Here is a 24,584-nt window from a genome sequence, read left to right as displayed (position 1 = left end):
GACTACAAGTCCAGACAAGAAACATTTGACATGCTCTCACTTGGCAAAAGATTCAAAGTAGAGACATGACTATCTCTTTTTCTTTTTCCCATTTTAAATTTTTCCTTTGCATCTTTGCTAAAACTGTCCACTGAAACCATCTGTTTCAAATTTGTTGAGTTCATACATTTTCAGACAAGCTGAGATAAAACTTCTAACCTAAAACTATGTCATCATGTGGATTTTCAGGGCCTTTAACTGAGCGAAACTAAGCTAGTCCTTGGTCCTACTCACCAGGAACTGCCTGGGTGGTTGCTGGTTCACTCTGGCTCGAGCCTTTCTGTGCCACAAGTATGACGTCATACAAACGTCCTGCCTCAAGCTGCTGGATATGGGCGGAGTTTTGACCAGAGGGAATGGTCATTTCTTGACTCCTCCCCGCTCCGTCGTTGGGTGTGACGGTCAAAAGGTACCTGTCAATCTCACCCTGCGACTGCTCCCATTGGACCACCGCAGATGTGGAAGTCGTCTTGACAACTTGGAGGTTGGTGGGACCTGAGATGACTGAAGATGAAGAAGGCAAGAGACAACATTTACAGTTTTTGCTGTTTCTATTCAACTAGGTAGCTTCAGGAGTGACTTATTCAGTTTACCCTGCAGACCTGACTCAGCACAATTCCTCTCACTTTTTACTTTCCCAAAAACTCACAGCTACATTCCTGCAGCCTCCATCGTCCTCTTCATTGTTGGCCGTTGGGCAACTTCCCTGCTGATGCCACAGATTACATCTTTCACAGGAAGGCAGTAGGAGAGAAATGCTTAAACTCTCGCTGCCAGTTTGGCGATTTGAGCTACTTAAATGTGCCGGAAAGTTGGTCAGAAGCTCCTTTTTCTAAATGGTACTCTCCAGATTCCATATTTACACAGCAGAACAACTTCATATTTAGTCAGATTTCACTATCCATTACAGCTGATGTCTTTTTTAATGCATCTGTTGATACCACAGTGTTTGTTCATTTAGAGAATGATATCTTCAAAAATGCAAGTCAGCTCGCTAGCCTTTTGAACCCGAAACCTACCAACACGTTTAAAATACTTATCTTTTAAAAAACACCAAACTTACACAATTTATCATTGCTACAAACTTTAAAAACAAAAAGAACCCAGACCGACATAATGAAGTTAAACCCAACATACTTTTCCTGAAGATAATTCAAGAGCCTTTTTCCAAGGCTCCCTGACACTTCCAGCTGTAGAACAGGATGTTCAGAAGTGTTTGTTGTCTTCAATAAAGAAAAAATAAGGGATAAAATCTCACGGGTCACAAACTCGGTGGAGATCTCAGCTCCCCTCCTGCTGTCGATCTCTCCGACGATGCTGACGCTGTACTCCTGACCGGCTGCCAGGCCTGTCTGGGTGAAGGTGGTCAGGCTGCCCTCTACCTGCACAGTTATCTGCTGGTCACTCTCCTTCTATTGGATCAAGACAGAAGACAAAGTACAGTCAGTAAAACACTGCAGAGATTCCTAGTTGAGAGTTTCTAGAAACATGTTTGCTGTACATGGAGCATTTGGCAAACACAGACTTGTGGTGGTGTAATGTGGCCAAGACCTCTGATACAACTAATTGTAACTACAGTATGGGGAGATATAATGGCTTTGTCACATGTCCTGTGGTAGTTAGAAGTGTGGCACATCTCTTGCAGAGACATCAGTGCTATATATCAACTAGATGCAGTTCAGCATGTTACATCCAGTAACTGCTATGTGTCATTGCTATGGTGCACTCAGAGCTAATGTCATGGTCCAAGCTTTTGGATCCAATATCACAGTGGAAACAGAAGGACTAAAAGTGCCGATTAGGGGGTCGCTCCTTTAAATGCCAATCATCCTTATGGTATAAAGTTTTCAAACTCAAAATGCTAGCACAGCTGAGAAACCAACAATATCAGTGCTGCATTTTCTCTGCTGTGACATCAACAATAGTGTAACCTCAAGAATTGACTGCTACAAAAGCAGAAGTTCCCAGGTGAATAAAGCAAGTAAAATATCGGATTTTGTTGGTCAAGGAAAGATTAAAACATATTCTGCTTCCTAGAAGAAATACTTTTTAAGCCTTGAAATACACACAAGTATACACAAGTAAATGTGTGAACAAAGACTGACAGTTGTTGTCCATGTGTATGAGTTGGTAATAAAGGAAGTTTACTGGTGGCCTTAGTAAGATCACTGAGGCAGAATTACTGATTTCATTGTTGTCCTTAATGTGCTACAGCATTTTTGGTGCTTTTATTATTCTATTTATATCCTTTTTTTTTAATCCCACATTGGGCAAAGTTACAGTATTGCAGAGTTAAATATTTACATTTAATTTCTGTATTTTGCATCTTTTAGTGTGAATAACTTCACAGTATTTCTCAACTTCATGCTTCTCATGTCTTTTTTCTCTTTTCAGTTTGAATTGACCGGCTTTCTGTTGTAATATTATCCTCCTGAAATCCTCTTTTTTTGGATTGCCTATCAAAGCAATATTTTTTTCGAAAGGTGCTATAAAATAATATTATTATTATGTTAATTGTTGATTAATGGGTCAGATATTTTCTCAATTAATCGATTATTTATTTGGTCATTCAATGTCAAAAAGTGGTGAAAAATGTCAATAAATGTTTTGCAAAGACCAAAAATACTTCCTAAAATGTTTTGTTTTGTCCACGATCCAAAGATATTTAGCTTGCTGTCATACAGAAGCAATAAAACAAAAATGGAAATACTCATATTTAAGAAGCTGAATTGAGAAAATTTAGACTCCTTTTCCTTAAAAAATACTCAAAACTATTACTAATACTTATAATAGCTGATAGCTATTCAATTAATCGTTGCAGCTCTACAAAAGCTACAAAAGCTGACAATGTAGGATGGATGAAGTCAAAATGTTTTTAAAAACTTGCCACCTTTGGAAACAAAAACAGTCATTAGCACCTCAATGTTTTTTATGCACATTACTTTGTACTTTTATTGCCCTGAGCAATGCACTGAGTTCCCTCTGTAAAATTTATACTGTCTAAATAGAAATCACCTGCGTTAACTCCTTACATGTGATTTATGCAATTAAAACAGTCTAGCTGTGAGAAGACAAACATGTTTTTACTGAAATTCAGAAATGCAAACTGAAACACTACAAGGCCAATAAAAACAGAGTGAAAATATGATTAGTTTGCAGCTACAAATGTCACAGTTCCTGTTCACATTATTGATGGCTGCAGGATAAATCTTCTTCTGGCTCATCTTACTCTGGTTGAAAAAGGTGCACTGCTTGTTGTAATGATGTCTAATCTCCCCTCAGGGCTTCCTCACAGTCTGAATTTAACAAGAGCAGCACCTCAGTGCTTAACCACAGTAAAAATGTGAGTTATTCACTGACCAGCTGAGACAGTTTCCTCCCATGCTGACGACTGCTAATTAACTCCATTAAATTTTCTGTTTTTTGAATCGACTCCAGCCAAAATAACCACAATGTGATGAGTCTGAGTGGAAACACTGTGCTGTCTGCTGGGCATCCACATTTGTGCGGGCACCGATAGACACTACTGCTGCTGCTGTTGTGTTTCTTTTTCTTTTGTTTGTGTGCATTTTCAAAATCAAACTTTACCAAAGCAAAACACGAACAAACCTGAGGGAATTCACTGAAAGTCTTTGAACTGCAGGTCTTTCCCACCTGATTTTACATTCCTGCTTTTATTTCGGTTTTACAGCAAACCCAATCACTCAATACTCTGAACACCAAAGTCCAGCAGCAGGTTTGAAAAACACATTTTCAGAAAATGTAAAAACTGAAAAAATGATTGAATTTTTTAACTTTCCAACTGTCCTTGAACTATTCATCTATTACTTGCTGTTCTGGCGTAAAAGTTAACCCCATACACATTTTTTCTTGCAATATCTGTGTATTTAAGACCACTAAATGTAAAAAGTTCAGTTTAGAGAAAGACTGTTACCACATTTAAACCTTTAGATATGCCAAAGTACATGGAAATCATTGTATATCCTAGATTGTCACTGTGTCTTATCAAAAAGTTCCAGGAATGTTTTTCCATAATGTATTATCATTTCAAAATTTTCTTTAAAGAGCCCACATTACGCACATATAAAGGTTTACAGTTGTATTTTTGGAATCTATAACCATATCAGTCCTAAACCTGCAGGTGAGTTTAAAAGATATGTTTTTTTGTTTTTTTTAAAGGATCACCAAAATAACACCATTCATCAAAACCAGAAGCTGTGAAAACAGAAAGAATCATCAGATATTCAACTTTTTGACAGTCTGTGAATTATTCGTTGGTGAGATGCTGTTCAGTTATAAATTCAATTCAATTCAATTTTATTTATATAGCGCAAATTACAGTCAAATTGTCTCAAGACGCTTGACAGAACCCATATGCCTGACCCCCAGAGCAAGCCAAAAGGCGACAGTGGCAAGGAAAACACCCTTTTAACAGGGAAAAAAAACCTCGAGCAGAACCCGGCTCTAATGTGGGGGGACCCATCTGCCTGCTGGCCGGGCGGGTTGAGAGGGACAGAAGAAGTAGAGAGGTAGAGGGGTAGAGAGGTAGACGGGGGGATGGGGGAGGGGGGGTGGGGAACAAGGAACATAAAACACACAATTTGATACATGCATGATAAGATAGATGATATGTACAAAGTACAAGCTAACATGGAAACTGATTCATGGTTTACTGTTATGGTGTAAGGCGCTGGCATTAAATATACTACATATATAGCTGGTAGTAAAATTCAAACAGTATGTAGATTAGCATATCAAGTATAGTAAGGGCAATGCAGAGTAGATTGGTGGAAATGGGCAGATGGAAGCAGTGGACTGGAGGAAGGTCAGCAGCAGCATCCCACAGTGGACATGATGGAGACTAGGCCAGTTGGTGGGACAACAACCACACATCTGAAGCATCCAGCTCTGGGACCAGGGACACTCAGAGAAAGGACACAGTGGGAAACAGAGTGGATGCCATGCAATAACAGTATATATATTCAATATTAAGGTTAGATAGAGAAGGGCTCAGTGCATCCAGAGAGGTTCCCCAGCAGCCTAGGCCTATAGCAGCATAACTAGGGGCAGAACTAAGGGACGTCGAAAGAGGAAGTCAGTTGTGCAAATGAAGACCCCTGCTGACCCCCTCAGGGTCCCCCAGTCAGCCCGAACTATAAGATTTGTTAAAAAGGAAGGTTTTAAGCCTGATCTTTAAAATAGAGAGGGAGTCCACCTACCGAACCCAAACTGGGAGCTGGTTCCACAGGAGAGGCGCCTGATAACTGAAGGCTCTGCCTCCCATTCTACTTTTAGAGATTCTAGGAACAACAAGTAAGCCTGCAGTCTGAGAGCGAAGAGTTCTGCTAGGATAATACGGTACTATCAGGTCTTTAAGATATGATGGAGATTGGTCCTTAAGAGCTTTATATGTGAGAAGAAGGATTTTGAATTCTATTCTAGATTTAACAGGAAGCCAATGAAGAGAAACCAGTGTAGGAGAAATATGATCTCTCTTGCTAACTCCCGTCAGTACTCTGGCTGCAGCGTTTTGGATCAACTGTAGATGTTTGAGAGAGCTATTGGGACAACCTGATAATGAGGAATTGCAAAAGTCAAGCCTAGAAGTAACAAATGCATGGACTACTTTTTCTGCATCACTCTGAGACAGGATGTTCCTGATTTTTACAATATTTCTCATGTGAAAAAAGTAAGTCCTACAGATTTGTTTAATGTGTGAGTTACAGGACATGTCCTGGTCAAAGATAACACCAAGGTTCCTCACAGTAGTACTGGAGGCCAATGTAATGCCATCCAGAGTAACTATATGCTTTGAAAGCGAGTTTCTAAGATGTTTGGGGTCAAATGCAATTACTTCAGTCTTGTCTGAATTTAGTAGTAGGAAATTACAGGTCATCCAGGCCTTTATGTCCTTAAGACAATCTTGCAGTCTGGCTAGCTGATTAGTTTCATCTGGCTTCATAGATAAATACAACTGAGTGTTGTCAGCATAACAATGGAAATTAACCCTTTAAGCGCCAAAGTCGCAAAATTGCGACAAGCAACATTGCTGAACATAATAAGTCATAGCTGCAAATATGGTGCCTCATGTAGTTGCTACTTTACACCAGGAGATGGTGGACATCTGGAACTTCAATCTGAGCAACATTTATGGGCGTGTTTCCATTCAAAGTTTTGGAGTTTATAGAGTTTGAAAATTGCCCCCCGGTTGAGGAGACGAGGGTTGTAGTCGGAGCATAACAGAGCGCACGACAGCGAATTTTAGCAAGAGAAAACTCACCATGCCAAAAGGTCTGTTCACCGTTGACAAAGTACTTTGTAAAGTAATGGCTGACTCAGATTCTGAAGAGGAATATTCACCCTCTGATGAAAATGTTCAGTCGTCCATTGAGACAGAAAGTGATGCTGCGTCTGTACATAACGGCAGCAGTCAGTGCACCATGACAGTCCACAAGCAGCACATACTGGAGCCGATGCTTTGCTTCACCATGTCCAGGGTGGCAGGACGGGATGTGGTGGGTGTAGTAGGGGTGGTAAAAGCACCGCTAATAGTGAGGGGGGTCGCGGGGATGCAAAAACCCGCGGAAATAGCGGCAGACGTGGTAGAAGCTGCGGGAGAAAATGCACTGATAATAGCGGTGGAGGCCGCAGTGGCGTTCACGGCCCCACCGTAAATGACGATGATGATGGCTGGGTTTGCTTGAGAGATGAAGAAGAGTATCACAAGTGGATCAGACATTTTAAAGAGCCTGTTGGGTATTGTGGAGACAGGGATCTGACAAATTCTGAGCCAAGCAATGCCACCTTGATCGATAAACATCTGTAAAAGTTATGTAATCCATATGTCCGCTGCCTGGTGACGTCATAATATGCAAATTAGATGAGTGAACTTACTCCCATCACAAACTTTGGGTCATACTGATAATTTTTCTCATTTACAGTTTGCCTTCATCTCTAATCACTTTCAAGTTATAACCTTTTGAAAAAGTGATATCAAAACTGAATATTTTATTGAAAAAACTGTGGCACCTAAAGGGTTAATATAGTGCTTCCTAATAATATTGCCTAAAGGAAGCATGTTGTATGTGAACAGTACTGATCCTAAGACAGAACCCTGAGGAACTCCATGATTAGCCTTAGTATGCTAAGAAGAGTCATTGCTGACATGCACGAACTGGAACCTGTCTGATAAATAGGATTTAAACCAGGCCAGTGCTGTCCCTTTAATGCCAATAGAATGTTCTAGTCGCTGTAATAAAAGTTTGTGGTCGATTGTATCAAATGCCGCACTAAGGTCCAACAAAAGTATAGAGACCAGTCCATTATCTGATGCAATGAGAAGGTCATTAGTAACTTTCACCAGAGCTGTTTCTGTGCTATGATGCACCCTGAAGCCTGACTGAAACTCTTCAAACAAGCCATTCCTTTGTAAATGTTCACATTGATTAATTGATTTGCAACTTTTCTTTCCAGAATTTTAGAGAGAAATGGGAGGTTAGATATCAGTCTATAGTTAGCTAAAACATCTGGATCTAGAGTGGGCTTTTTAAGTAAAGGTTTGATTACAGCAACCTTAAAAGCCTGTGGTACATAACCTGTTACTAGAGAGAGATTAATCAGATCTAACATTGAGGAATTAATTAAAGGTAAAGCCTCCTTGAACAGTCTAGTTGGGATAGGATCTAAAAGACATGTTGATGGTTTGGATGTAGAAACTGTTGAAATTAGTTCAGAGAGATGTATGGGAGGGAAGAATTCTAAATATCCATCTGGTCTTACAGTCAATTCTAAAGCAACTGTACTCAATGATACATCTGTGACATTTGTAGGAAGGGCCAGATTAATTTTTTCTCTAATCATAACAACTTTATCTGTAAAGAAGCTCATGAAGTCATTATTGCTCAGCGCTAAAGGAACACAAGGTTCAACAGAGCTGACTCTTTGTCAGAGCTCTGTTGAACAAAACGGAATCTAAACTTAAAACTATGATGTTTCTTGCAAATTTCTGTTTCATTTAAAAGTTCACCAAAAGTAAGCCATTTGCTCTGACAAGATTTTGTAAAAAAGAAAAAAATGGCATACTCCTTAATGCAAGTGTGAAGCCACTATTGACTCCGCTGTGCCCAATAGCCATGTAACAAAAATTTGGGAACTTTTCAAATGAACTGCAGGCACAGAGCAGAATGTTTTGTACAATAAATAACTAAAAAAAATCCAACTCCTTTTGTTCTTTTTTTGTGGATGATTTATGATATTATAATTGTGTCATACTGTACATATGACATTTAGAAGTTCTCTCTACTTCTATTCGTGGTTGCTGTATTTCCATAGAGGTACAGTACTTTGCAGTGAAAAATGAATCCACAGTGAGTAAAAATGGGACAGGAGCAAATTACAAAACAACAGCAAGATGTATATTTCACCAGTTTGTAGGTTACAAGCTGCGAATGCATTTGTATGACACCAACTTAAATTTTGAGTTAATGGACAACTTGTTTCATGTAGAAAATCCCAGGGCTGCTTATTGTTTGGTTATGTCCAGACGTGATCATGAAGTAAATTTCATAAATAACTTTCCACAGCAGTATTGTTAAGAGATAAGTTACAGACATGGGGAGGCTCAATAGCCTTCTTTGTCCTGTTGGTGATTCTGATATTTTCTTGCTAGTCCGCCTGTCCTAAGATTCTTGGTCTTATTTATTATTGAGAGCGAGGCCACTGGATGTGAACCAGGCCGTCAGGCCCCCCTCGTGCGATTTGGAAGTTATTTTCATTTTTCGAAGTGAATGCTGTTTATTTTCAGTAATTCCATGGTGGCTTGGATATGTTAAAGTTTCATCTGAGTCACTTTCTGTTGAGGCCTGTTGTCAAGCTGAAATTTTCTCTTTGTTACTTTCATTTTGTTTTGTAACAAACTATGTTGGCCTGCTTGTAATTAGGGCTTCACATGTGGTGAAATTAACCCCTTAACCTCTTAGCATCCATCTCTTTGTAGAGGATTGCTGTCTGTATGGCAAGTCGAAAAGCTTGTACAGAGTACATGTAAGGTCAAAATGCACTTATAAAACTTCATTTGATCTTCTAGTTTCTGAAGATGCGTTTCTTTAGAACAAAACACAATCTAAACAACAATGGACAAACAACTCATTTTGGCCTTGTCTACAGTAAGTCATTTTTGAATAGCAATAAATTTGACATGCTTTACCCCCAACTTTGCAAATCACCACAAACCTTTTACATCTTGTCAAGGACACCTGTATCAGATACAGACTGTTAGGCCAAACTTTAGGGAGTGTAAAGTAAACCGAATGGTTAAACTTTGGAGAATCTATTCAATGAAATTGTGAAAAGACACTTCTGAATTCTCTCTACTTCTAGTCATGGTTGTTCTGTTTCCACAGAGGTTCAGGATTTTATATTGCAAAGAAAAATTACCCTGCAGTGAATGAAAATGTGACAGGAGCAGAAAAACACCCAGAAACTGCTTGATGGTCAAGTGGTTAATATCCTTAGCGAACATTAGCTTCAAAGACTGTACACTGCTGCTTGGAAAAAGAGTCTGCTGCCTTAGTTATTTTTTATTTTTATATATATATATATATATATATATATATATATATATATATATATATATATATATATATATATATATATATATATATATATAAATACAATGGCTACAACAGCCAATTCAGGGGGTTTCCCACTGGTTCTGTAAACCCTTCACATTCCCAAATAGTCTAACCCAAACTTCAGCTCAGACCAAGATCCCAGAACAGACATCTTTTCTAAACAAAACTCCTCTACAGACTCAGCCTGGCTTAATGACAAATTTAATTCAGATGGGTCACTTAGATGTCAATAAAAAGAAGTTTAATAATATCTTGTAGTTCTAGAAAATGGATGAAGAAACTAAAAGAGCAGCTAGTTTGAAAGAAGAGCAGATGTTGCTTCTGTTAATTAGGGTTTCTTTAGTTCAGTTTATGTCCCTATTTTGCAATAAATATAGTTATTCTGACTAAGCTTGTGCTGCTGTCCAGCCCTGATTACTACTTCAACAGCTCCACCCAACTGGCTGAAGAAAACTCAAACTTTTTGAAACAGAAAGATGCCAGACGGTAAAAGTAGAGTCCAGGTTATCAAACATCCCTTTAGAAAACCTGCACAAATAAGAAAATCGCAGCTCAGGGGGAGAAGATTTTTTGATCGCTGATTTGAGGCTCGTAAATCATAAAAAAAACAGTATATTCGTATTATTCACTTCCTGTTTTGGAGAGCTTGAAACTCCCTCCTGAATTAGAAGGTGCAGTTTAGTCAGCAGTCGCTCAGCTGGGCTTATTAATGAATGGATACCATGTTGTAAAGTACATGGTCCACAGCTGGTTGCCATGCTGGTTACTATGTTGGTTGCCCGGCGATTGAGCTCCAGAGGTCATCTTGGATCAGCGTCCTTGTGTCCCTTTCAACCATTTCCATATGAATGAGGGTGACATCACCAAAACTGAGGCTCCAATAAATTCCTTTAAAACAAGCGGAGGCTCTGTGGTGACTTCGTGGGGTGTTCAGGGACAAAAAGGAACAACCGGACCACAGACTCCCAGTCCTGAATGTTTGAGGACGATTTACAGCATGAACATAAATCTAAGGTCTCTGGACGGTCGTCGCATGTGTAGAAGTTTTCGGGTTTTGTTCAGTGTCATTCTGAATCATCAGCAAAATCTTGTAGCTGGATTATTTACTGATGAGAAATAACTGCCAGAGAGTACAATGGCTTGAACTCCCTGTTTATATATCAAGTGAAGAATGCAAAGTTATTGAGTTATTTTTCACTAAAACTTGTAGCATAAGTTAGCATTTGAGCTGACTGGAAGCTAGTTCATACCCTAGAGAAAAAGATAGTGATTTTTAATTCAACCTTTCTGATAGATGTCGTCATATTGAGTTGTAAAACTTCTTTAGAAATACCACTACTAGCAAACTGTGGGAATTTCTGGAGCATAGGAGTATCCCTAATATTCAGCAGGAGTTGGCACCAGACAGGGGAGTAAAATAAAAATACTTTTTGCTTGAGTGGGCGACCCATAATTAGGGTCTATATTCACAGACGTAGCAGTCATGGGTTCGAATCTCCCCACGTTTCCTGTTTCTCTCTCCGCTGTCCTATATAATAAAGAAAGGCCAAAAAAAACTTTAAAAAATATTTGTTGCTTCAAAAAAATAGAAAAACTCAGAAGAAATAAAGTTGATAAGCATTCCTTTGCAACAAAACCACAATCACAAAAAACAGACCCATAACTTCAATTTCATTAACTGAAAGGGGACTTATACAACCCAAATAATAACTGAACACAAAAAATAAATCTCCCAAAAAACAAATTTAAATTCAGCAATCAGAAAACTATAGTTAGGGTGCCCGGATAGCTCAGTGGGTTAAGTGTTTAGTTCATCTCTCAAAAGTAAATATCTGTGCCAATGAACATGTCAGTGGCATCAGAATGACAGGTCCTTGTGTCATTGTGTGGATCAGACAGTCAGATTGCTGAGTCATGTTGTCACTATAACAGTGTACTCTGGAGGGATGTTCTGATGTAAACTATGACTAAAGTTTTGATGACAATTATTGTAAATTGTAAGTTACACCTTAGTGTATGTGGGAGATTGATTGCAAGAGACTGGACAAGATTCACATTTACACTTTTACTGTTTGTACTGTAATTTGTTGACAGACCGCGTCATTGTGATACAGAAATGAAAACAGCACTGACAAAAAAACAAAAATCAAAAGTAGAAATGTGAACATTAGGACAATCTCCTTGGGGAAAACTGTACATGCAGTGCTGTAGGAATTCCAGTTCAGTCTTCCTGCACCACTCCTTCCTACACCTCCTGATGTTCCCGTCTGTTAGGCCACAAATTCTCATCCACATCACAAATATCTTCTCTTGCGTCTTTGAGCGATTTCAGAAACCCTAACCCTTCACATATTTCCCTTCATAGAGAAAGTCAAGATTCACCTGGGAACAATTTACCAATTCAGGAGAGATTTAGAAAAAAAAAATCCTAATTTCCATTAGACTTTTTTTTTCTAAATCTGCCCTGAATTGGGATATGTATAGAAATGTATACAAATGTATAGAAACATCCTTGACATATTATGACAACTTGTTCAACCATTTTGCATGTAAAGACTTATGCGATGAACTAATGTCTAAATGTTGTGGGGGTTAAGACTATTCAACAGAGACCCATTATAATACATTTTGATCAACATGACATAAGCAACTGATAATGTAGGAAAGAGTAGAGAATTGTACATAATCATTTTCATTGATGCACCAAAGCATTTGCAACTTTTTCAAAGAAATGAGAAACTGCTTTTTTGATGTGCACAAGTGACACAATGATGTGCCTGAACAAGATTGAACAAGTAGTTTTGAGAATTTCAATTCTGATCTGAGAAATGCACCAAAGCAACTGAGAAAAACTGTAAAGTCTGTAAAGTCATACTTTGTTGTTTTGCTGCATTTTGATGACTTGTTGCAACAGTCACAATGGAAAAATCTAACTGTAAACTGCTGGATAACCTTTAGTCTCCAAGGCTCTAAACTAATCCCCAGTGAATTTATCTCATAAGGTCACTTAAATGTTTCTAAAATGATGCACTTGTTTTTCTGACACGGTTGTCAACTTCAGCTTTTTTCTTAGTAACTTTCATTGAAATGTTCCTCCACTGACATTTTCAGGAAAAATCTCAAGTTGCTAGTATTTTTATATTTATTTAAGAAATTCATTGTGCAGGCCGTCATCCTATGTTGCTTTCCTTTGTATTTTTACAATTCTATTTTGTTTTACAAATTGATTTCAGGAGTCCTAATACTGTCTTGCCTGTTGCACATATTTTTGTTGCTGCTTGCCCAGTAACACATGAAGCTATTTGGCCAACTCAGGTTGTTTCTAACATACCACATAAATCTGATTTAGTCCCAAGCTGGAAAACAGAAGGCAACAGGACAAACAGGATAAACAGAATTTAGACACAGCGCAGTCAAACAGAGGAGCTGTGAATGAAGTGAACTCTTGGGAGCCCAGAGAAAAAGATGCAGATGTGGGATGCTTGTTGCCGCAGAAACACACAAACACTGTCAAAAACATGGCGACTGCCAAAGGGATGACATCACCGCCGACCCACAGCTGTGACAGAGAGAGAAAAAAGGACGGCGAGAGGGAGGACATTCATGTGCAGCCGGTCACTGAACCAACACATAAACAACAGATAAACAACAACAACAGCAGCAGCTGATGTGAAGGGAAGATGTTGAAAAGATGTGGAAGCAGTGACGGGTCATCGTGCAGCAGATCCTCAGCTTTGTTTTCGTTTTTCCTGCCGTACAGACCAATGAACACTGAAGTCATGCAGTTCTGTGGATGTGAACAGTGCGGAATAACAACAGCTGTTTCTGGCTGCACCACAAACTAAACTTCCTACCACTGAATTATTCATTTCAGAAACAGAAATCTCAAATGTAATTTAACTGTTTAAACAACCAGGTACCACTTCATTTGGTTTACAACAGGTTTTCTAGCTTCTTCCCACAGTCCAAAAACATTCTGAGGTCAATTGGTGATTCTAAATCATCCGGAGGTGTGAATGCGAGAGTGTTTGTTTGTCTCTATGTGTGGCCCTGAGATAGACTGGTGACCTGTCCACGGTGTCCCCTGCCTTCACCCCAAGTCAGCTGGGATAGATCCAGCCCCCTAGTGACCTTAATGAGTATTAAGCGGTGTATAGATAATGGATTGATGGACACTACAGATATAAACTGACAACACAACAGGCAGATGACTTACTTATCAATATATATGAGTGTTTGCAAGTGAGGTGGTAGAAAAAGTCAACATTTGGAGGAAGTTTACCCAGGAGAGTCGGGGTTTGTGGACTGCAACAGACCATGGATTGGGTTAAAATCAATGAGTCCCATCTAAAAGGAGTCTAGATACCAGTAACTTTCTGAAAATCACTAAGAATTTAAGTGCGTGTATTTACATAACTGCAAGATGACATGGACATTTGTTGCTTAATCCCTTTAAACAAATGACAGTAGATTTCATCTGCTGAGATGACACAAGGCTTTTATAGGCCTAAACAAAAGGCCAGAATTATTATATTTCATTTTTGGTTCATCCCAGCATCAAATGGACTCATTTCAGGTAGTTCAGGCATCAAATTAGGATGCCTCCTTGGCGACTTCCTTTAAAGGTTTCCTTGGCACATCCAACTGGAAGGAGATTCCATGGTAGATCCAGAACTCACGGGAGCGATTACATATCTCATCTGGTCTGGGAACGCCTTGGATTCATCCAGGAGAAGCTGGAAAAGGTTGCCAGGACAAGGAACCGCGACCCAACCCCGGACAAGCGAAAGAGAGTTGGATGGATATTCTGTATTTTACAGCAAAACAAGTAACTTAGGGAAAATTACCATAACTGTTTCCAGGAAATTAGCTAGAAAATGCAGGAGATCAGAGTATTTTCTCACCTGAACAGTTGACCAATCACTGTCTAAAGTAGTTGCAATCGGCTGATCATCTATTTCAGAAATGGCTGGACATGTTACATTGCAAAGGTGACAAGCATTTTCAAAAAGTTGAATAGAGAATATATTTCATAATGAAAATTACACTTTGGAGGGAACTGTGTTATTTTAAGGGTATTATCTTATTTTGTTTGAAATTAAGTCTGTTTTTCAAGTCTGCCTGGGATGCCAGGTAATCGCTGAGCTCTTAATCATCAACTCACTGTCAGATAGTTTGAAACCTCTGCTTCATCAGGACTGCCCATTCACAAGCATGTGTGATCAATCTGCAGCAGAAGGCACTAAAAAAGTGGAAAATTACTAATTGCGTTGGTATTTATGAGTCGAGTTCAGGAGAGAGAAGGCAGCCGAACAAAGAAAACATGATTTAACCTCACCTTCTAAATCATTTAATTTCAAAACTGTCTCTGAGATGAAAAGAAACCAACTCGCTGCTTTAGATTATGCCGAACCACCTCAGCAGACGTTCTGGCTTCTTCTCAAACATGTTTTCCCACACACACACACTCACAGCGATCCCCTCATATTGTAAGTTTCTTCAACAACATACACACCAGAAATCTTCTCGCTCTGACTTCATCGGGGGATTAAGACTCTGTAATGATTCTGAGAGAGGTTTGGACTGGACTAACAACACCGAGAAATATCCACAGCCGCCCACAACTGCATGATAGATGGATGGACGGAAAGTAAGAGACAGAGGAAGTAATTGGGAGACAACTGAAGAGTCCTGAAGAGGGAAAAAAACTGGAACTGATGAGAGGATGTGATGAAAATACCATCGACATGTGCTTGTCTTTATGAACCCACAGAGGGGAGAAGTTATCCAGACGGGAGATTGTGTAAAACAGAGGAAACAAAGACAATAAATAGACGAGGGAAAAACAAAAGAAAGGTAACGAGGTTCATATGATTTTAGTTTTGTTGCAACAAATTTCAGAATTGATGTTCCAATTTCCAAGTGAATTGTGTTTTGTTTGTGTCAAAAAGCATGGGGGAGTAGACAGCAGCTGTAACGATTAATCAATTAGCTATCAACAATTAAATTAATCTTCAACTACTATTTTAAGGAAAAACGTTTTAGGAGCGACTTGGTGACTCAACCAACAATCACATAGCAAAAATTCAGAATTTTTGGCTGAACTGCAGGAATTTACATTTTTATGCTGAACCGACTTAAAAATAATTACATTTTACTAACTTAATATATTATGTTTATTCACCTGATTTTCTCAGTTCCAGTAAATTTGACAGATTTTGCATTTTTAAAAAGTCAGATGCTGACTATAAACTACTTTTTCATAGAAAGTTCAGTTAACACACATTTTTAGGGCAGCCGGGGAATTTATGTTGTTAAGTTTAGCCAGTTTAAAATGATTTATAATCTAGAACTGTTACATCTTAAGTTTATTGAGCTGATTTTCTCGGTTTTAGTTGTGTAACTTAGTTATACGTATTTGAAACTGATAAGCTGGTGTTTAACCAGTTTTTGAAACTAATTTCAGTTAAGGCATATTTTAAAGCAGCAAGGGAACTTGGGTTTTAAATCAAACCAATTTCAAGTGATTTTTAGTCCACATACCTCGCAAATTTACATTTTCAATCGCTATGAGAGAATGAGCTAAGCTAGTGCTCCCCCTACAGGCAGCGACCTTCCACAGTACAGAAGACTGGTGGCTGTCTTGTTAGTCAAATTCTCAGACACCGAGCCGAATCCTCCTGTTGCTATGTTGCAGTTTATGTTTTGATGATGGTTTGATGCTGTTTGTGTTGCTAATGCTGTCACTAACGGCACACCCTCTGAGAATCCTGCGAGGGATGGAAATTAAAGTATCAAGATCTGGTTTGAGAAGAATCATCGAGGAAATGCAACACATGTTTAAAAGGGGGAAGATGAGGTGTTAGTGGCTTCCACATGGGTTCTGACAGTCGATAGGCCTGAACAAAAGGCCAAATTTATTGTGTTTCATTTTCGTTCATCGGCTTTTTATAGTTGGGATGTTATGTCCCATCACATCACTGTGTGTTTCTACCTTCCTTTTGTTATCTAAGAAGAAGCAGATGCTAATATTAGATTGGACCTTTCTTATCTGGTCAGTATTCTTTCCCACAGAAGACACAGATTTGTTGCTGCCACTTCAATCCAGTGGTGGATTTCTACATTATTTGTCATTGAAATAAAAACTTTCATGCAGAAATTAGTCTGTGTGATTATAAATACTTCAGTAGAGCACAACTTACTTGTCTTCTTGGTTCTTGTAGATGTTTCACCTTCATCCAAGAGGCTTTTTGAGTTCCAGCAGACTGATGGAAGTTCCAGTTATTTATTCTCACCCCAAATTACATGGCTCACAGCCTGTTAATGTGTCCTAATATAGTCATTTACAACCTAAGATGGTTGTAAATGGCTGTGAAACTGTCTGGGGATGGATCTCAGTATTGCATTATAAATACCTGATAAGTGGTGTCATAGACCACCTCCTGGCGGTTCCAGTTTAACATAAATGGATTCCTTAACTAGTCTCTAAAATCATCTGTTTCTGTCCTGAATGGACTTTGTTGTCCTCAACTCATTGTTTTCTATCCTTTAAATGCAGGTGGACCTGGAATCTCTCACCTGGCAGTTTCACAAGCATTCACACCTCGAGGCATGGAGAGTCTTGGGTTATTACCAGGCCATTAGCCTTGGAAATTGTGGGTGTGAATAAATTCCTGGGACTCCCCACAGTCGGTTAGAACTGAGGAGGCCTCTCGGATGAAATGTACAACCAAGAACCAAAGAGAGAAGTTCAGCTTACTTCAAATGAAGCTCAGAAATGACTCAGAAATGATTTCATTTTGGATGAGTCATTATAATTCAGACATTTTAGATGTTTTTCATAACTTCATTCGGCAGCTGCCCAGTGAACATTGGCCTCTGACACAACCACCGAATATTTGGATATTTGGGTCCAGCCCGAGTCGTAATGTTATTTTCTATCTACTGAGCCTGTGCCATTTGGAGGGAAGTGAAATACAGCATATCTTGTTAATGGAAGTAGTTTGCACTGTTCAAACATAAAAACATCACCTGACTACAGGTATGTGTTTCAAAAGCTTTATGTTGTGAAAAACAGAGATTTGGAAATTTTTGTTTCTTGTGCCTTAACTTGTCATTTTGTAAAGATGTTATTTATTTTAGCTATTTTTTTTATTTTATTATTTAGAAATACCAGAATTTGCAAATTATTTTACATTTTTGTCTCTCTGATCACATCATTGAAAAAAAATAATTGGACATTACAATCAAAGTAATGGAGTAGTCTTTTCACCAAATACTTTTTTACTCTTATTTGAGTAATTTTTTGGATGATTATTTTTTACTTCTACTTGAGTGATATTATTTTGAAGTAACGTTACTCCTGCTTGAGTACAATTTTTGGATACTCTACCCACCTCTGCCTACAACCACATTGGTCTGTCATCAAAGAGACACCAAAAAAAAAAAAAAAAAAAATACAAAGAGACACAAAAAGACCACAAATAGACAGATAAAATGCCTGCAAAGACAACAGCAAAAAAGACATAAAACAACTATAAAGAGACACAAAAAAACTACAGAGATGCAAAACTACAAAGTGATACAAAAAGACCACAGAGACAAAATCGTAAAAACAACAGACACAAAACCACCTAAAGGAAACACAAATGAACTACAAGGAAACACAAAATGCCCAGAAGGGGAAAAAACTAGCAAAAATTCTGGTAGTCCTACCATTAAGATAAGATAAGATAAGATAAAGTTCTTTATTTCTCCCCACTCCAGGGGAAATTTACGTTGTTACAGCAGCTTTATTTACAATATATACAATTATATTGTATCTACGGGATCATAAACACTTATAATAACCATTCAGTCGGATGATAGTACTCGATGATAATACTCGAAGCAGGTGCACCTGGAGAAATGAGCTGGAAGAAAATGACAGATTGGTCATCTTTTTCCACCTGCTTCTAGTCTTTATGCCTCCTTTTGACTCACAGACATGAGATTTATTTAAAGCTATTCTCATTAGTTTAAAACTTCAATCTGAAATCCAGGCAACTTTTACTTGGTGCCAACCATTTTACCATTTATAGTCCTTCAAAATGATACGTGACACTGGAGTTATGGCTCTAAAACAATCCTGAGGTCATTTATTGGACAGCGATTGTCCTGTAAATTCTCTTTGGGCTCTTTAAACAAGTTCCATTGGATTTTTCTATCCGTGTTTGTGGTGGAAATGGTTCCTTGAGCTGAAGGAGTGCTGCTGGATTTATGGTTTGTCTGCTTTTCAGGGTTTTGAAAACATTTCACGGACAGTTTTTTTTTTGTATACTTTTTTAAATATACTTTTCTCAACAAAATGATACTCAGCATGATCTGCACAGACAACTGCTAGCCTAAACAAAACCTGATCTAGGTCCTTACACAGAACTGAACACATCTAATGTGATAATTAACCCAATTACACAGGGGTTTACACAGGGTTATCTGTTAAGAATTATATTGTCATACATTGTATAAAATAAAATAATTTTTTTTTAATTTTACAGAATTTTTCCTTTCATTTTCCTGATTTTCAGTCAAAAACAGACTCGTTTTTTTTACATACAAGGATATAAATTCTTTTATTGTAATTTCACAAATATTTCCTTTTTTTTAATTAGGTGAGACTGTCTGAGTCATGTTTAAAACTGTGAATTATTTCTAAATTTATATACAGTTAGTGACAATTAACAGATAGAGAATTATCAGTTCTGTAATTTTATAGAATTTCTTGCTAAACAAGAAATATTGTGTAAAATTAAAGACATTTTCATAGTAAAAATGTTGAGTGAATTTGTTCTTTATCATTTGAAAGTATTGGTAATCTGTCAAAAATAGAGGTTTTATCTTTACATATAAATTATTTATCACTGTATTTATACAATAATATACATATTATTGTATCTGTACAATTACATTTTTTCTCCATAGTATATATATATATATATATATATATATATTTCATTTAAATATAAAAATCACAAAAAAATATACATCTATTGCAAAATTAAGCCTGGAACATATATTAATTACAGAAAATATGTATATTCTTATGAGATGGCCATTTTACAGTGTTTTGATGATCCAGCTGTCACAATTTTGCATTTTAAATTTAGGACAGTAGAGGCTGTTCGAACTGATGCTCCACAGTTTTACATCTCTGTCTGCAGACCTCATTTCATATCAGACACTAAAAAAATCTCAGAGGATCTTTGGACAGTTTGGACTTGTCCGTCCTCCCAACACAACCTGGCAAAGATTTGAACCCCCTCAGAGTCTTGAACGAGGCAACAGCGAGGACTCTGTGAGAACAAGCCTTGTGCTGTCCACAAACACATCTGCTGCCTGAGTTACTTCTAGAAATTTGTGAATGTGTGTTGAATCTATTTTCGCTCAACTGTCTCTTTGTTGTTCTATAGTTTGTGACAGCAACAGTGTATTTTATGTTGCAAAACTTTTGCTTTTTTGTTGATTTTTTAGAAAATGAACCCATTAAAATTGATATTTAAATAATTTTTTGAAATTAATGCAACTTTTTGTGTGTGTGCGTGTGTGTACAGTGTTGTTTGAGTGTGTGGGATGCCTTAAAACACAACAAAACAAAATATGAATGGCAGAAAAACTAAGTGACGTTGCAGGAGAAAATGTGAACCTTCTTCGGAAAGACACATCAGAAGCTTGTCTTTAAGTCATAAGCTTCTGATTTTCTTTCCTTGTGCACATCTGGTATTAGAATTCGGCTAAAGGTGTGTTCAGATTGGAGGTAAGTGAAAAATCAAAGGCAGCAGAAGCACACAGACGTAGATTCGTTGGTTTCTGAAGCGAAAGTTTGTGTACCTGGCTAGTGAAAGTGAGGTGGTAGGTCTCGTACTGGACGGGAGGTGGAGTCCAAACCAGAGTGACGGACGTCTCCGTGATCTCCTGAGTGCTCAGCTGAGAAACACCAGCTATGACTGAAACACAGAGAGAGACAAGACTTTGATTAACTCCAGAGTTTTGGTAAATATTCCTGTTTGCTGTGGAATTCCTGGATGTCCAAATGGTTAAAATGAAGAAGTTGCCTCTTTCCACTCTGTCAAAACTGGATGCAGATTGTCTAGGGCTTTACTACTGATGCATCAAACCTGGTAAAACTACAATGTCAGAATCTTTACAACAAGACAGTCACTGATACACTGTTATACAGAGACTACAAAGAGTCACAAAACCACTTCAAAGAGCCTCAAAATGACCATTAAGAGACACAAACAACTAGAAAGTGACACAAAATGATCAGAAAGAGACACAAAACAACTAGAGAGAGACACAAAATGCCCACAAAGACAGAGAATAACAACAAGGAAAAACAAATCCACCTCAACCAGTCATAACTAGAAAGAGACCGAAAACAACTACAAAGGGACAAAACAATCACAAAAAGACACAAAACAGCTACAAAAAGACTTAAGAGCAACCGCATAAAGAACAAAACAAAAAGAGACACAAAACGACCACAAGGAGACGCAGAACAACCACATAAAGAACAACAAGAAATAGACACCAAACGACAAGAAAGAGACAAAACGACCACAAGAAGGCATAAAATGGCCACAAAGAGACACAAGACAACCACAAAAAGACAAACAAACTAAAACAACTGGAAAGAGGCACAAAAAATACAGACACAAAACAACAACAAAATGACACAACATGGCCACAAAGAGACAGAAGATAAACAGAGACACAAAATAACAACAAAGAAACACCAAACAACCACAAAGAACATGAAACAACTAGAAAGAGACGCAAATTAGTGACAAAGAGACACAAAACAACTATAGAGATACAAAAAGAACACAGACAGACAAAATACCCACAAAGACACAAAACAACGAAGAGACAACAAAAAACAGCCACTATATCACCTCAAAGAGACACAAAATTACCACAAAGCGACACTCAATGACAACTACAAAGTGATACAAAGACACCACAAAGAGACAAAATAACAAAAAACAGACACAAAACACTCTCAGAGAGACAAAAAGACAACAGACAGACACAAGGCACATGTTGACAGAACAATGAAGAAATGACAAAAACAGACACAAAATCACCTCAAAGAGACATAAAATGACCACAAAGAGATACTCAGTTATCACAAAGACACACAAGAAAACCACAAAAAGACATAAATCAACTGGAAAGAGACACAAATGAACTACAAAGAGACAGAATATGCCAACAAGGAAAAATAAAACAGCTACAACCCCCTCCCTACCAAAAAAAACGCAGATTTCAGCTTCATTTTGAAGGAGATTTGTGGCCTTCTAGTCACCTGTTAATGTAATGTGAATATTTAACCCAATAAAATCCAGACATTAAAGAGAAAATTAGCTGAATAATAAATGAAAATGAAGGTTAGTGAGTTGAACACATTCTTCCTTAAAGTATACTTTTTAAATCCCAACTTTTCTGTGGAAATTGGCCTCATTTTGTATGTACAAAACTGTTATAAACGAGTCCCAGGTCCCCTTTTCTCCTGGAAATAACTGTAGTTTTTCACTTCTCCTCTTCTTTCTGGTTGGATTCATGCAGTGGAACAAATGAACCAGCAGCCATCTATTTGTCCCGCTGCTGAGTCTCTTTCCTTTTTGCAAAGATCCATTAGAGGCCTCCATGTTACCAGAAGCAGAGTGATGCGTCGGCCTCAATCAAACCGTAAACCATCTGCTCGCTGGCACCACAACAACGAGACAAACTGTTCTATCTGATCTCAGATGTAAAGTGATACAGCTCACATGTTGGAGGCTGCTTTTGTCATTAAGGTTTGTGTCCAGGTTCGTTATTTGGGAGTCATGGTGGCTCGACTTCAGATTAGTGAACAAGGAGTCGACAGTCAGTTTTTGAGATAAAATTTGAAATACTCAAATATTTTCCCAAAAACAAAGCTACAGCTGCAAGCAGCAGTGTAGTGGGATGATCAGGGAGCTGATGATGAAGGATCAGCGTGTCTTTTTAGCTGTTTTTCATTTCTTTATGGTTGTGTCTCTTTGGTTATTTTGTGTCTCTTTGCAGTTGTTTTGTGTCTATTTGTAGTTATTTTGTGTCTCTTTGTAGTTGTTTTGTGTCTCTGTAGTTACATTGTATCCCTGTAAAGGTTTTGCATCACTTTGTGGCTATTTTGTGTGATTTTGTCGTTGATTTGTCTCTTTGTAGAAGGTGTTCATCTCATTGTAGTTGTTTTGTAGTTTGTGTCTCTCTGTAGATGTCTCTTTGTAGTAGTTTTTTGTCTTTTTGAAGCTATTTTGTGTCTTTGGGGTTACTGTTAAAAAGGCCAGGTTGTTTTAGTTTATGTGGCTTTGGCGCCCTTTAGTGGCGGGTTTGTTAATATTATGTAGTTTTAATTAGGCACGTTTTGGCCACCTAAGTTTAAGACCCACGTTACACTGAGCTAAGTGGAAGTTTAAGTTGTCTCTTCAAACCACAAAATGAACGTCTGTGCGTGCATTAGCATGTAAGTATTTTCATGATGTGAATAATTAGGCTACTTTAAGTTGTTTGTGTGTATACTTAGATTTCTAGTGGCACTATTTATAGTTTTATGGTTAACATGGTAGCATTTACTGTTAGCTTAGCACAGACAATACATGCGACCTGTACATTTATTTTCCTTTGTTCTCTGTACGTGTTTCAGAAACCACAGGCATAGACAGACACAGATATAGACACAGATACAGTCCAAGAAAGGATGGGACAATAAATTTTATAAAGATCAACTTTGGCCTGCTTCTTCAAAGACATTGAAATATTAAGTATCCTGACCCGATACACTGCAGCGGTTATCATCCACCAGTTATTACAAGTTCACCACAATAGCCAATTCTTTACATGGTCCTTCGAGCCGGATGATAAGTACTGCAGACAAAGATGTTCTTCGAAGAAGATGAACTCACCAGGCCCAAGCGATCAACTCATCCCCCTCAATATCTAAAAGACTATGAGGTGAGACTTGAACATAGTGGAGAAGAAACAGATCGAACTGAAGAAATATCAGAAAATAAAGAAGATTCCTCTGAAAGCACCTCATCAGGAGAAACCATTGTTTCCTGCCCTGAGAAGGAGAAATCAACATCACCATCCAAACAGCATGAAGCAATGCAAATAAAAGACTCGTGGGAGCCATCAGAACAAAGTGGCCGTCGTGAGTCCCAGAGTCCACGTCATCGCCGTCGTGAGTCCCAGAGTCCACGCCCTCGTCATCGTGAGTCCCTGAGTCCACGTCATCATCGTCATGAGTCCCAGAGTCCACGTCATCGCCGTCGTGAGTCCCAAAGTCCACGCCCTCGTCGTCGTGAGTCCCTGAGTCCACGTCATCATTGTCGTGAGTCCCAGAGTCCACGTCATCGCCGTCGTGAGTCCCAGAGTCCACGTCATCATCGTCATGAGTCCCAGAGTCCACGTCATCGCCGTTGTGAGCCCCAGAGTCCACGCCCTCGTCATCGTGAGTCCCAGAGTCCACGCCCTCGTCGTCGTGAGTCCCTGAGTACACGTCATCATTGTCGTGAGTCCCAGAGTCCACGTCATCGCCGTCGTGAGTCCCAGAGTCCACGCCCTCGTCATCGTGAGTCCCTGAGTCCACGTCATCATCGTCATGAGTCCCAGAGTCCACGTCATCGCCGTCGTGAGTCCCAGAGTCCACGTCATCGCCGTCGTGAGTCCCAAAGTCCACGCCCTCGTCGTCGTGAGTCCCTGAGTCCACGTCATCATTGTCGTGAGTCCCAGAGTCCACGTCATCGCCGTCGTGAGTCCCAGAGTCCACGTCATCATCGTCGTGAGTCCCAGAGTCCACGCCATCGCCGTCGTGAGTCCCAGAGTCCACATCATGGCCGCCGTGAGTCCTTG

General features: G+C 38.7%; 1 protein-coding gene across 2 annotated transcripts in view; it reads right to left on the bottom strand.

Annotated features, from left to right (window-relative positions):
• The window catches only part of LOC111580937 (tenascin-X), an 86,839-nt gene that overhangs the window by 22,501 nt on the left and 39,754 nt on the right, over nucleotides 1-24,584 (bottom strand). For both annotated transcript variants that reach the window (XM_023288889.3, XM_035956629.2), the window contains exons 6-8: nucleotides 20,538-20,653; nucleotides 1,298-1,451; nucleotides 274-543 (exon numbers count right to left, since the gene is read on the bottom strand). In XM_023288889.3, the coding sequence (XP_023144657.3) occupies nucleotides 274-543; nucleotides 1,298-1,451; nucleotides 20,538-20,653 (540 nt within the window). The remainder of the gene's footprint in view (nucleotides 1-273; nucleotides 544-1,297; nucleotides 1,452-20,537; nucleotides 20,654-24,584) is intronic.

This window comes from Amphiprion ocellaris, chromosome 15 (genome assembly GCF_022539595.1).
Source record: "Amphiprion ocellaris isolate individual 3 ecotype Okinawa chromosome 15, ASM2253959v1, whole genome shotgun sequence".
NCBI lineage: Eukaryota > Metazoa > Chordata > Actinopteri > Pomacentridae > Amphiprion > Amphiprion ocellaris.
The sequence above is the reverse complement of the archived record's forward strand: the minus strand, read 5'-3'. Positions and strand labels throughout refer to the sequence as shown.